This window comes from Zea mays, chromosome 5 (assembly GCF_902167145.1).
Source record: "Zea mays cultivar B73 chromosome 5, Zm-B73-REFERENCE-NAM-5.0, whole genome shotgun sequence".
Classification (NCBI taxonomy): Eukaryota; Viridiplantae; Streptophyta; class Magnoliopsida; order Poales; family Poaceae; genus Zea; species Zea mays.
The window spans coordinates 169,196,950-169,212,328 of NC_050100.1; the positions used below are offsets into that span (position 1 = coordinate 169,196,950).

General features: G+C 42.9%; 1 protein-coding gene across 1 annotated transcript; it reads left to right on the top strand.

Moving 5' to 3' along the window:
- Window positions 1-11,571: 11,571 nt before the first annotated feature.
- LOC109939563 (zinc finger BED domain-containing protein RICESLEEPER 2-like) lies at window positions 11,572-14,526 on the top strand. Its single transcript, XM_020537747.1, has 4 exons — window positions 11,572-11,809; window positions 12,049-12,745; window positions 13,194-14,206; window positions 14,297-14,526. Exons 3-4 carry the CDS (start codon window positions 13,213-13,215, stop codon window positions 14,365-14,367), a joined length of 1,065 nt encoding a protein of 354 aa, XP_020393336.1. The 5' UTR covers window positions 11,572-11,809; window positions 12,049-12,745; window positions 13,194-13,212; the 3' UTR covers window positions 14,368-14,526.
- Window positions 14,527-15,379: the final 853 nt, after the last annotated feature.

The window sequence follows — 15,379 nt, forward strand, 5'->3', positions numbered from 1 at the left end:
GCTCCTTATCTTTTTCACCTTGAGCTCAAATTTGTTTTGAGCTCTCCTTAGGAAGCGCTTGAGGGTCCCTTGGGTTTCAGATTTATCCTGCAAAAAGAATACCCAAGTGAAGCGGGAAAAGTCATCAACTATAACAAGACCATACTTACTTCCTCCTATACTTAGATAGGCGACGGGTCCGAAGAGGTCCATGTGAAGCATCTCCAAAGGTCTTGATGTGGTCATCACATTTTTGGTGTGATGAGAGCTTCCCACCTGTTTGCCTGCTTGACAAGCTGCACAAGGTCTATCTTTTTCGAATTGCACATTAGTTAAACCTATCACGTGTTCTCCCTTTAGAAGCTTGTGAAGGTTCTTCATCCCCACATGTGCTAAGCGGCGATGCCACAACCAGCCCATGCTAGTCTTAGCAATTAAGCATGCATCTAGACCGGCCTCTTCTTTTGCAAAATCAACTAAGTAAAGTTTGTCGTCTAATACACCCTTAAAAGCTAGTGAACCATCACTTCTTCTAAAGACAGACACATCTACATTTGTGAATAGACAATTATATCCCATATTGCATAATTGACTAACAGATAACAAATTATATCCAAGAGACTCAACTAAAAACACATTAGATATAGAGTGCTCGGATGAAATAGCAATTTTACCTAACCCTTTTACCTTGCCTTGATTCCCATCACCGAATATTATTGAATCTTGGGAATCCTTGTTTTTGACGTAGGAGGTGAACATCTTCTTCTCCCCCGTCATATGGTTTGTGCATCCGCTGTCGATAATCCAGCTTGAACCCTCGGATGCATAAACCTGCAAGGCAAATTTAGGCCTGGGTCTTAGGTACCCAACTCTTGTTGGGTCCTACAAGGTTAGTGACAATATCCTTAGGGACCCAAATGCAAGTTTTATCTCCCTTGCATTTTGCCCCTAATTTCCTAGCAATCACCTTTCTATCCTTTCTACAAATTGCAAATGAAGCATTACAAGCATGATAAATTGTAGAAGGTTCATTAATTATTTTCCTAGAAACATGAACAACATTTCTTCTAAGCATAACATTTCTCCTAGCCAAATTTCTATCATGCATAATAGAAGAACTAGAAGCAACCATGGCATTTGAATTGTAAGCATTACAACTCCTATCATAATGATCATTTCTAGAAAATTTCCTATCATGGTACATGAAGGCATGGTTCTTTTGCACACTGCTAGCCATAGGGGCCTTTCCTTTCTCCTTTGCGGAGATGGAAGCCTTATGGCTTGTTAAGTTCTTGACTTCCCTCTTGAAGCCAAGACCATCCTTAATTGAGGGGTGTCTACCAATTGTGTAGGCATCCCTTGCAAATTTTAATTTGTCAAATTCACTTTTGCTAGTCTTAAGTTGGGCATTAAGACTAGCAACTTCATCATTTAATTTTGCAATAGAGGCTATGTGTTCACTACAAGCATCAATATCAAAATCTTTACACCTATTGCAAATAACATCATTTTCTACACAAGATGTTGATTTACTAGTTATTTTTAATTTAGCATTCAAATCATCATTTATGCTCTTTAAGTTAGAAATAGAATCATGGCATGTAGACAATTCACAAGCAAGCATTTCATTCCTCTTAATTTCTAATGCAAGGGATTTTTGAGCCTCTACAAACTTATCATGTTCTTCATACAAAAGATCCTCTTGCTTTTCTAGTAGCCTATTCTTATCATTTAAAGCATCAATCAATTCATTAATCTTGTCAATCTTAGATCTATCTAAGCCCTTAAATAAGCATGAATAGTCTATTTCATCATCATCACTAGACTCATCCTCACTAGAAGAAGCATAAGTAGAGTTTCGAGTATTTACTTTCTTCTCCTTAGCCATGAGGCATGTGTGATGCTCGTTGGGAAAGATGGATGACTTGTTGAAGGCGGTGGCGGCGAGTCCTTCGTTGTCGGAGTCGGACGTGGAGCAATCCGAATCCCACTCCTTTCCAATATGTGCCTCGCCCTTTGCCTTCTTGTAATTCTTCTTCTTTTCCCATTTTCCACTCTTCTTTTCCTGGTCACTATCATTATCGGGACAATTAGCGATAAAGTGACCAATCTTACCACATTTGAAGCATGAGCGCTTCCCCTTCGTCTTGGTCTTGTTGGGATGCTCCTTGCGACCCCTTAACGTCGCCTTGAAGCGCTTGATGATGAGGGCCATTTCTTCATCATTAAGCCCGGCCGCCTCAATTTGCGCCACCTTGCTCGGTAACGCCTCCTTGCTTCTCGTTGCTTTGAGAGCGATAGTTTGAGGCTCTTGGATTGGGCCATTCAATGCATCATCCACGTATCTAGCCTCCTTGATCATCATCCGCCCGCTTACGAACTTTCCAAGTATCTCCTCGGGCGTCATCTTGGTGTACCTAGGATTCTCACGAATATTGTTCACAAGATGAGGATCAAGAACAGCAAAGGACCTTAGCATTAGGCGGACGACGTCGTGGTCCGTCCATCGCGTGCTTCCATAGCTCCTTATCTTGTTGACAAGGGTCTTGAGCCGGTTGTATGTTTGGGTTGGCTCCTCCCCCCTTATCATAGCGAATCTCCCAAGTTCGCCCTCCACCAACTCCATCTTGGTGAGCATGGTGACGTCGTTACCCTCATGTGAGATCTTGAGGGTGTCCCAGATCTGCTTGGCATTGTCCAAGCCGCTCACCTTATGGTACTCATCCCTGCACAATGAAGCTAGCAACACAGTAGTAGCTTGTGCGTTTTTATGAATTTGTTCATTGATAAACAAAGGGCTATCCGAGCTATCAAATTTCATTCCACTCTCTACTATCTCCCATATGCTAGGATGGAGAGAGAACAAGTGACTACGCATTTTATGACTCCAAAATCCGTAGTCCTCTCCATCAAAATGAGGAGGTTTACCAAGTGGAATGGATAATAAATAAGCATTTGTACTTTGAGGAATACGAGAGTAATCAAAAGAAAAGTTCGAATTGACCGTTTTCTTTTTCTCGTAGTCGTCGTCGTCCTTTTGGGAAGAGGAAGATTTGTCGCTGTCGTAGTAGACTATCTCCTTGATGCGCCTTGTCTTCTTCTTCTTCCCGTCTCTTCTTTTGTGGCTTGAGCCCGAGTCTGTAGGCTTGTCATCTTTCGACTCATTGAAGATAGACTCCTTCTCGTTGTTGTTGACCACCATCCCCTTTCCCTTAGGATCCATCTCTTCGGGCGATTAGTCCCTTCTTGAAGAGAACGGCTCTGATACCAATTGAGAGCACCTAGAGGGGGGTGAATAGGTGATCCTGTAAAACTTGAAACTTAACTCACAAACTTGATTAGGAGTTAGCACAAATAATTCCAAGTGGCTAGAGAGGAGTCTCAACAAAACACAATAACCACAAGAGATCAATCACAGAGATGGCACAGTGGTTTATCCCGTGGTTCGGCCAAGACCAACGCTTGCCTACTCCACGTTGTGGCGTCCCAACGGACGAGGGTTGCAATCAACCCCTCTCAAGCGGTCCAAAGACCCACTTGAATACCACGGTGTTTTGCTTGCTTTACTATATCCCGTTTGCGAGGAATTTCCACACTTTGGAGCCTCTTGCCCTTACACTTAAAGTTCACAAAGAAGCACAGAGTAAGGGAGGGATAAGCAACACACTCAAGACAAGAAATCACAGCAACACCACGCACACAAGTCGCAACAAGAGCTCACAACACAACTCAATAAGTTCACAACTCAACTAGAGCTCTAATTGCTATCGCAAGGAATCAAAAGTGCGGAATCGATGTCTTAGTGCTTAGGAATGCTTAGAGAATGCTTGGTGTTCTTCTCCATGTGCCTAGGGGTCCCTTTTATAGCCCCAAGGCAGCTAGGAGCCGTTGAGAGCATTCCTGGAAGGCAAATCTTGCCTTCTGTCGCCTGGCGCACTGGACAGTCCGGTGCACACCGGACACTGTCCGGTGCGGATTTCTTTCCTTCCCTGGCGAAGCCGACCGTTGGCGCACCGGACACTGTCCGGTGCACACCGGACAGTCCGGTGCTCCCTCCCGACCGTTGGCTCGGCCACGTGTCTTGCACAGATCGCGCAGCCGACCGTTGGCCAGGCCGACCGTTGGCTCACCGGACAGTCCGGTGCACACCGGACAGTCCGGTGAATTATAGCCGTACACCGCCGATGAAATCCCGAGAGCAGCGAGTTCGCACGAGCCAGCCTGGCGCACCGGACACTGTCCGGTGCACCCAGACTGAGCAGACTTTGACATAGTAGAGCCATCTCATTTCCAATTCAATCTTTCTTGTTTCCAGCACTTAGACACAATACATTAGTCCATAAACAATGTACTAAGTCTAGAAACATATCTTTTGACATGATTTGCACTTTGTCCACCACATTGCATAGATCAACACAAAAGTACTTGCGTTGGCACTCAATCACCAAAATACTTAGAAATGGCCCAAGGGCACATTTCCCTTTCAGGGGGAGCTCGGTCGATTCATCCTCAACCAAGGAGAGGAGCCACAAGCCATGTACAACCGGCTCAAGACCTTAGTGAACCAAGTGCGCAACCTCGGGAGCACAAAATGGGATGACCATGAAATGGTCAAGGTTATTCTAAGATCACTCGTATTTCGTAATCCTACTCAAGTTCAATTAATACGTGGTGATCCTAGATATAAACTAATGTCTCCCGAGGAAGTGATAGGAAAGTTTATGAGCTTTGAATTAATGATCAAAGGCTCCAAAGAAATTGTTGAGCAAGGCGGCACCTCCACACCTGAGGTGCAACCCGTCGCATTTAAGGCAACAGAGGAGAAGAAAGAAGAGTCTACATCAAGTAGGCTCCCCATCGATGCCTCCAAGCTCAACAACGAAGAAATGGCGCTCATCATCAAGAGCTTCCGCCAAATCCTCAAGAAAAGGAGGGGGAAGGATTACAAACCCTGCTCTAAGAAGGTTTGCTACAAGTGTAGTAAGCTCGATCACTTTATAGCTAAATGTCCTATATCAAGTGATAGTGACAGGGGCGATGACAAGAAGGGAAAGAGGAAGGAAAAGAAGAAGTACTACAAGAAGAAGGGCGACGATGCCCACGTGTGTCGGGAATGGGACTCCGACGAGAGCTCCACTGACTCCTCCTCCGACGAGGATGCCGCCAACATCGCCGTCAACAAGGGACTCCTCTTCCCCAACGTCGGCCACAAGTGCCTCATGGCAAAGGACGGCAAAAGGAAGAAGGTAAAGTCTAGAGCCTCCACTAAATATACAACATCTAGTGATGAGGGTAGCTCTAGTGAAGATGAGGATAACTTGCTTAACCTTTTTGCCAACCTCAACATGCAACAAAAAGAAAAGCTAAATGAATTAATAGGTGCTATTCATGAGAAGGATGAACTCTTGGATAGCCAAGAGGAATTCCTTATTAAGGAAAATAAAAAGCATGTTAAGGTAAAGAATGCTTATGCTCAAGAAGTAGAGAAAATGAAAGTTTGACTAAAGAGCTTAGCATTTGCCATGACACTATTTCCAACCTCAGAACTGAGAATGTTAGTTTAATTGCTAAGGTTGAGAAATCAAGTATTTACCATGATTCAATTGCCAATCTTAGAAATGAAAATGTTAATTTAATTGCTAAGATTGATAAATTGAATGAATCAATTTCTAGCCTTAAAATTGAGAATGATAAATTAATTGCTAAGGCTAAAGATTTGAATGTTTGCAATATTTCTGTTTCCAATCTTAGAAATGAAAATGCCATGTTACATGCTAAGATTGATGAAATAAATGCTTGCAAACCCTTTACATCTAGTGTTGATCATGTTACTATTTGTACTAGATGTAGAGACATTAATGTTGATGTTATTCATGATCACCTAGCTTTAATTAAAGAACAAAATGATCATATAGCACAATTAACTAGTAAAATCAATGAGCATGAGATAGAAAATGAAAAATTAAAATTTGCTAGAAGCATGCTCTATAATGGGAGACACCCTGGCATTAAGGATGACATTGGTTTCCAACAGGGAAGCAATGTCAAGCTTAATGCCCCTAAGAAATTGTCTAGCTTTGTTAAGGGCAAGGCTCCCATGGCTCAGGATAACGAGGGTTACATTTTATATCCTGCTGGTTATCTTGAGCATAAGATTAGGAGAATTCATGCTAGGAAACCTCATAATATTTCACACCATGCTTTTATGTATAAAAATGAGGCTTCTAGCTCTAGGCAATCAACCCATGTTAAATTGCCTAAAAAGAAAACTCCTACTGCATCAAATAAACCTAATGTTTCATTTAAGACTTTTGATGCATCTTATGTGCTCACTAACAAATCAGGCAAAGTAGTTGCCAAATATGTTGGAGGCCAACACAAGGGATCAAAGGATTGTGTTTGGGTACCCAAGGTACTTGTTTCTAATGTGAAAGGACCCAAGATCGTTTGGGTACCAAAGAACAAGGCCTAAACTTGTTTTGTAGGTTTATGAATCCGGGGGCTCAAGTTGGATCATTGATAGCGAATGTGAAAGTCGTCTAGAGGGGGGGTGAATAGGCAAATCTAAAATTTATAAAGTTTAAGCACAACTACAAGTCGGGGTTAGCGTTTAGAAATATAAATGAGTCCGAAAGAGAGGGCGAAAATCAAATCACAAGTAAATAGCGAGAGTGACATGATGATTTGTTTTACCGAGGTTCGGTGCTTGCAAACCTACTCCCCGTTGAGGTGGTCACAAAGACCGGGTCTCTTTCAACCCTTTCCCTCTCTCAAACGGTCACTTAGACCGAGTGAGCCTTTCTCTTCAATCAAATGGGACACTTAGTCCACTACAAGGACCACCACAACTTGGTGTCTCTTGCTTTGATTACAATGATCTTGGGAACAAGAATAGAGGAAGAAGAAAAGCGATCCAAGCGCAAGAGCTCAAAAGAACACAGAAGTCTCTCTCTCTAGTCACTAATTTGTTTGGAGTGATTCCGAACTTGGGAGAGGATTTGATCTCTTTGTTTGTGTCTTGGAATGAAGTCTATAGCTCTTGTATGAGGTTTGATGGCTGAAAACTTGGATGCATTGAAGTGTGGTGGTTGGGGGTATTTATAGCCCCAACCACCAAAATGGTCGTTGGTGAGGGCTTCTGTCGTATGGCGCACCGGACAGTCCGGTGCGCCACCGGACACTGTCCGGTGCGCTAGCCACGTCACCCAGTCGTTGGGTTCCGACCGTTGGAGCTTCTGACATGTGGGCCACCGGACAGTCCGGTGGTGCACCGGACAGGTCCTGTTCACTGTCCGGTGCGCCTTCTGACGCCTGCTCTGACTTCTGCGCGCACCGGAGCGCACTGTAGCGTTTTACTGTTCCTTTGCAGACGACTGTTGGCGGTGTTTAGCCGTTACTCCGCTGGCACACCGGACAGTCCGGTGCTACACCGGGCAGTCCGGTGAATTATAGCGGAGTGGCTCCCAGAATTCCCGAAGCTAGCGAGTTGGAGAGAATCCAGCCAGGTGCACCGGACACTGTCCGGTGGTGCACCAGACAGTCTGGTGCGCCAGACCAGGGCAGCCTTTGGTTGCTTTGCTCCTCTCTTTTTGAACCCTTTCTTTGAACTTTGTATTGGTTTATTGTGAACCTTTGGCACCTGTAGAACTTATGATCTAGAGCAAAACAAGTTAGTCCAATTATTTGTATTGGGCAATTCAACCACCAAAATCAATTAGGAAAAGGTGTGAGCCTATTTCCCTTTCAATCCCCCCCCTTTTTGGTGATTGATGCCAACACAAACCAAAGCAAATATATAAGTGCAGAATTGAACTAGTTTGCATAATGTAAGTGCAAAGGTTACTTGGAATTTAAACCAATATACATTTCATAAGATATGCATGGATGCTTTCTTCTAATTTTAACATTTTGGACCACACTTGCACCACTTGTTCTATTTCTTGTAAATGCTTTGGAAATTCTTTTTCAAAGTCTTTTGCAAATAGTCAAAGGTATATGAATAAGATTGTTGAGAAGCATTTTCAAGATTTGAAATTTTCTCCCCCTGTTTCAAATGCTTTTCCTTTGACTAAACAAAACTCCCCTTCAATAAAATTCTCCTCTTAGTGTTCAAGAGGGTTTTAGATATTAATTTTGAAGAGGTCAAACCAATTTGAAATCATATCAAAAATAAGATATCAATTGAAAAACTTCTTTAATACAAATTGAAAGATTACAAATTTTTGAAATTGGCGGTGGTGTGGTCCTTTTGCTTTGGGCTAATACTTTCTCCCCCTTTGGCATGAATCGCCAAAAACGGATACTTGTGAGTGAAATATAAGCCTTTTTTCAAACTTTCTCCCCCTTTGGTAAATAATATAGGAGTGAAGATTATACCAAACTGGAGAGCGGTGCGGAGTGACAGCGAAGGATGAATAATTCGATGGAGTGGAGTGGAAGCCTTGTCTTTGCCGAAGACTCCATTTCCCTTTCAATGTATGACTTAGCATGAAATGCACTTGAAAAACACATTAGTCATAGCAAATGAAAGAGATATGAACAAAGGTATATAGATGAGCTATGTGTGCAAAATATCAATCAAAATTCCTAGAATCAAGAATGTTTAACTCATGCCTAAGTTTGGTAAAAGTTTTCTCATCTAATGGCTTGGTAAAGATATCGGCTAATTGTTCTTTGGTGCTAACATATGCAATCTCGATATCCCCCCTTTGTTGGTGATCCCTCAAAAAGTGATACCGAATGGCTATGTGTTTAGTGCGGCTGTGCTCAACGGGATTATCCGCCATGCGGATTGCACTCTCATCATCACATAGGAGAGGAACTTTGGTTAATTTGTAACCATAGTCCCTAAGGGTTTGCCTCATCCAAAGCAATTGCACGCAACAATGGCCTACGACAATGTACTCGGCTTCGGTGGTAGAAAGAGCTACATAATTTTGTTTCTTAGAAGCCCAAGACACCAGGGATCTTCCCAAGAACTGACAAGTCCCTGATGTGCTCTTTCTATCAATTTTACACCCTGCCCAATCAACATCTGAATAACCAATTAAATCAAAAGTGGATCCCCTGGGGTACCAAAGCCCAAACTTAGGAGTATAAACTAAATATCTCAAGATTCGTTTTACGGCCCTAAGGTGAACTTCCTTAGGATCGGCTTGGAATCTTACACACATGCATACGGAAAGCATAATATCCGGTCGAGATGCACATAAATAGAGTAAAGAACCTATCATCGACTGGTATACCTTTTGATCTACGGATTTACCTCCCGTGTCGAGGTCGAGATACCCATTAGTTCCCATGGGTGTCTTGATGGGCTTGGCATCCTTCATCCCAAACTTGGTAAGAATGTCTTGAATGTACTTCGTTTGGCTAATGAAGGTGCCCTCTTGGAGTTGCTTGACTTGAAATCCTAGAAAATACTTCAACTCCCCCATCATTGACATCTCGAATTTTTGAACCATTATCCTATTAAACTCTTCACATGTAGATTTGTTAGTAGACCCAAATATGATATCATCAACATAAATTTGGCATACAAACAAATCATTTGCAATAGTTTTAGTAAAGAGAGTAGGATCGGCTTTTCCGACTTTGAAGCCATTAGCGACAAGGAAATCTCTTAGGCATTCATACCATGCTCTTGGGGCTTGCTTGAGCCCATAAAGCGCCTTAGAGAGTTTATATACATGGTTAGGGTACTCACTATCTTCAAAGCCGGGAGGTTGCTCAACATAGACCTCTTCCTTGATAGAGTGGTTACCCCCTTTTGAATATCGCCGAGGATGGTGTTCACGGGGTGATCTCGTTGTATTGCTTGGTGGACTCTTGGGTGAGGCGGTCTTGGACCCTTATCATCTTCCTTGTCTTGATCATTAGCATCTCCCCCTTGATCATGGTCCTCCTCTTGAGGTGGCTCCTCTTGATCTTCATTTTCATCATCTTGAGCTTGATCCTCATCTTAGGTTGGTGAGGATGCTTGCATGGAGGAAGATGGTTGATCTTGTGCATGTGGTGGCTCTTTGGATTCCCTAGGACACACATCCCCAATGGACATGTTCCTTAGCGCGATGTACGAGGCCTCTTCATCATCTAGCTCATCAAGATCAACTTGCTCTACTTGAGAGCCATTAGTCTCATCAAACACAATGTCACAAGAAACTTCAACTAGTTCAGTGGACTTGTTAAAGACTCTATATGCAATTGTGTTTGAATCATAACCAAGTAAAAAGCCTTCTACAGCCTTAGGAGCAAATTTTGATTTTCTACCTCTTTTAACAAGAATAAAGCATTTGCTACCAAAGACTCTAAAGTATGAAACATTGGGCTTTTTACCAGTGAGGAGTCCATAAGATGTCTTCTTGAGGATTCGGTGTAGGTAGAGACGGTTGATGGAATAGCAAGCGGTGTTGATTGCTTCCGCCCAAAACCGGTCCGAAGTCTTATACTCATCAAGCATGGTCCTCGCCATGTCAAGTAGAGTTCTATTCTTCCTCTCCACTACACCATTTTGTTGTGGTGTGTAGAGAGAATAGAACTCATGCTTCATGCCCTCATCCTCAAGGAAGCCTTCTATTTGAGAGTTCTTGAACTCCGTCCCATTGTCGCTTCTAATCTTTTTGATCCTTAAGCTGAACTCATTTTGAGCCCGTCTCAAGAATCCCTTTAAGGTCTCTTGGGTTTGAGATTTGTCCTGCAAAAAGAACACAAAAGTGAAGCGAGAATAATCATCCACAATAACTAGACAGTACTTACCCCCGCCGATGCTTATGTAAGCAATCGGGCCGAATAGGTCCATGTGGAGTAGCTCAAGTGGCATGTCCGTCGTCATGATGTTCTTGTGTGGATGGTGAACACCAACTTGCTTCCCTGCTTGACATGCGCTACAAACCCTGTCTTTCTCAAAATGAACATTGGTTAGTCCCAAAATGTGCTCTCCCTCTATAAGCTTATGAAGATTCTTCATCCCAACGTGGGCTAGTCGGCGATGCCAGAGCCAACCCATGTTAGTCTTAGCAATTAAGCAAGTGTCGAGTTCAGCTCTATTAAAATCAACTAAGTATAGCTCACCCTCTAACACTCCCTTAAATGCTACTGAATCATCACTTCTTCTAAAGACAGTAACACCTATATCTGTAAAAAGATAATTGTAGCCCATTTTGCATAATTGAGAAACAGAAAGCAAATTGTAATTTAATGAATCTACAAGAAAAACATTGGAAATAGAATGGTCAGGTGATATTAGGCCTGGGCAAAAAACCCGTAACCCGATACCCGAACCCGGAATTTTCAAACCCGAACCCATAATATCGGGTACCCGAATTTTATTCGGGAATTTCGGGTACCAACTTATGAAACCCGAAATTATTCTAGGCAGTTCGGGTACCACCTGCCGGTACCTGAATAACCCGAACCCGGAAATCTTTAGCCAGCTATAGGGGCCTACAACCAACAGCATACATGCGTACAGCCCATTAGCCTACGTGTGTTCACAGCCCACCCACCGAGTCACTAAACCAAGTAACCAACTAGCCCACTGCCCACCCATCGGCCACCGCCCAGGCAGCCAGGCTCCCACAGTCCCACGTACAGGCAAGCGGGCAGCAATACAGGGCAAACCCTACAAGCTACAGCCGACACTGAGGCACCGAGCAGTCCAAGTCCGCCGCCAGCCATCAAGTGTCCATGTCCATCTAGGTCTAGCGGTCGGGCTCTACGCCGTCCAACTGCAGTGGTCCAAGGTCGCCGACCGACCTCGTAGCAGGCAACAGACAGCACGCAGACCTCGCCGCCGGTCAACACGACGACAGCGACCCAGGAATCGAGCAACGTACGCATTTCTGTTCCTATCTCTCTATCTCGTAATTGAGCAGCACGCATTTCTGTCTCTTACAGTCAGTAACTTATAGTCAGTAACTTAGTAAGTTAGTATGCATTTCTAACTCTCTATTTCGTAATCGAGCAGCACACATTTCTATCTAAGTTAGTATGCATTTCTATTTATATGTTGTCTTATAGTCAGTAACTTAGTAAGCAGTAACTTATATATATGTCTGAGGTTTTTTGCAGATGCCTGATACTGATGATATAGTAGACATGGAATTGGAAAGAGAATCTATGGGTACTGCTACTCAATTTGAGCAAGCAACTGTGGAAACAACAGCTGATCAGTCACAAACAATACAAGGTAAATCTAGTGGAACTGAAGGGGATGCTAATTTCGTAGACATTGAGAATGAAACTGAGAAAAAGGAGGCAAGAAAGGAGATGGTACCAAGGTCAAGTATGTGGGATCATTTCATTAAGATCAAAGATGACAAGGGTAGGCTAAAGTCTGCTAAGTGCAAATATTGTCAGCGTATCCTTAAGGCTGATTCCAATCAGCATGGTACATCTTCATTAAATAAACATTTTAATGTCTGCAAGCGCAACCCCAATAAATTTGATAAAGACCCAAAGCAAGGTACTTTGCAAGCAACGGGAGGGGAAGCTCCTAGCACTTGGAGGTTTGATCAAAATTCATTGAGGGATGCATTTGCTGAAATGCTAATAGAAGATGAGCTGCCCTTTGCTTTTGGTGAGAAGTCGGGCTTCAGAAAATTTATGTCAAAAGCTTGCCCACGGTTCCAAGTGCCATCTAGAAGAACTTGTACTAGGGACATTGTGCGCACATACTTCCAAGAGAGGGCCAAGCTAAAGAAGTTCTTCAAAGACTCTTGTCAAAGAGTTAGTCTAACAACAGATTGTTGGACCTCCCAACAACAAGATGGCTATATGACTGTGACAGCAAGTTTTATTGATGAGAAATGGATTTTGCATAAGAAAATCATTAGCTTTTTCAAGGTAAAGGGGCATAAGGGGGATGATATTGGGAAAAGCTTGATCAAAAGTTTGGTGGACTGGGGTTTGGACAGAATTATGACTGTAACAGTTGATAATGCAAGTGCCAATGATAGTGCTATTGGTTATTTGAGAAGACAATTACAGAAAACAACAATAGCAGATGGCAAGTATCTCCACATGAGGTGTGCTGCACATATAGTGAACCTCATTGTGCGAGATGGCTTGAAAGATGTGGACCTCTCAGTGCAGCGTGTTAGGGATGCTGTTCGTTACATAAAAAATGGAACTTCAAGGTTGGTAAAGTTCAAGGAATTTGCAGAGGAAGAGAAGGTTGACAGCAAGGCCTTTTTGAGGCTTGATGTCCCAACAAGATGGAATTCAACATATCTAATGTTGAAGGCTGCAATTGTGTATGAGAAGGTATTCTTGAGGTTGGCTGAAGACGACATTAGCTATGTTTTGGAGCTATCTGAGGTGAGAGGAGGACATGATCACCCTAATGAGGATGATTTGGAGAATGCCAAGAAGATGGCTGAATTTCTAGAGCATTTCTATGATCTCACTATTCGCATCTCCTCTAGCCTTCATGTCACTATTAACACCTTCTTTCATGAGATTGGAGAGATCCACTTGTTGATTCAATCATGGATTGATAGTGTGGATCCTTTGCGAGTTTCAATGGGCTTCAGAATGAAAGAGAAATATGACAAGTATTGGGGAGTTTGGAATGAGCCGGATAAGGACAGAGGGAAAGGAAAGGGTAAGGAAAAGGAGAACATTAATCTATTGATTTTTGTTGCTGCATTTCTTGATCCAAGGTACAAGTTATCTTTGTACCATAAGATTACCGTTGAAGAGATCTTTGGTGAGGACAGAGGACAACTAGTTTGGTCTGCTATTAAGACATGTATCCGAGAACTGTTCATAGAATATAGAAATATTTATGCACCAATTGAAGAATCAATTGAAGAAACAGATTCAACTCAAGCAAAAGGTGGTCCAGGAGGGAAGCTTAAACAAGTTATTGCCAAGAAAATGAAGATGACTAATAGTAGTAACAACACTACCAAATCAGAACTGGACAAATATGTATCTGAAGATTGTGAAGATACAGAAAAAAAGATCGATATTCTCGTTTGGTGGAAGGACAATGCACACAGATTGCCAGTTTTGGCTCACATGGCCCAAGATATCCTTGCTATACCAATATCAACAGTAGCTTCAGAGTCCGTTTTCAGCACAAGTGGACGTATCTTGGATGATTTTCGTACTTCCCTTACACCTTTCATGTTGGAGGCCCTTGTATGTACCCAAGATTGGCTAAGAAGGTCTACTCCCATTGACATACAAGAGAATATCGAGGAATTAGCCATTATAGAAAAAGGTATAATAGTATTCCATCATTTTTTTGTATGTATTTGATGTTTAATCATTTCTAATTGATAGCTGCATGGTTCCACTCCTTTAATTGCAGAGCTAATTGAAGAATTTGGAAATGGTGGCAAAGGAAAAAGAACTGAGGTTACTTCCACTTCCAAGTCTTAAGCAACACAACAGTGAGCTGTGGACTGTGGTGCACGTCTGGCTTATTGGTGATTGTCTGTCTGTCCCTGTGTCTCCTTCGTTGGTGGCAGACTAGCGGCTGTATGGTATGGTTGTGTCTCTACATGAGAGATGAGATTGTTTCCCTCTGTAGACTGGTCACTGCTGTAGTGCGGCGGTGCATTCCGGGAAGGGAAAGGAAGCAGGCGGCGCTGTGTGCTGTGTTGTTGCCGTTCCGTGCAGCCGTGCTGTAGCCTGTAGATGTGTAGTGGTGTGTCCGTGTGTTCCAAGTGCTGGAGAGTGGTGTGAAGTGTGCTGGTGCAGACTGCAGTGGTGCTACCGTGCTAGTGTGCTACTGTGTGCCAAGCCAAGTGTTATCTTGCTGGACAAGTGCTGGAGACTTGGTGTTCTGGACAAGTGCGGAAGTGCCGTGTGTGGACAGTGGAGAACTGGAGAGTAGCATAGCACATCCTCTGTTTTGAATTCATATCAATTATCATCTATTTAGGTTGTGAAGTACTGGAGTCTAAAGTCTAACAGTTCCTAAGAACCTGATGTATTTTATTGTATCTTATTTTCCCTGTGTGTATTTACCAATGACCTGTGTATGTTTCATGAGGGTAGTGAACTAGTGACTGTTTTTTTTAAATCCGGGTACTTCGGGAGTACCCGATACCCGAACCCGAATTATCGGGTACCCGAATTTCCGGGTACTATAATACCCGATACAATTTCGGGTATGACTTTCTAAAACCCGAAATTTTAATTACCCGAATTACCTGACCCGAAATTTTCGGGTAACCCGAACGCCCAGTCCTAGGTGATATAGCAATTTTTCCCAATCCTTTGACCAAACCTTGATTTCCATCCCCGAACGTGATAGTTCGTTGGGGATCTTGGTTTTTCTCATAGGAGGAGAACATCCTTTTCTCCCCAGTCATGTGGTTTGTGCACCCGCTGTCGATGATCCAACTTGAGCCCCCGGATGCATAAACCTATAAAACAAATTTAGGTC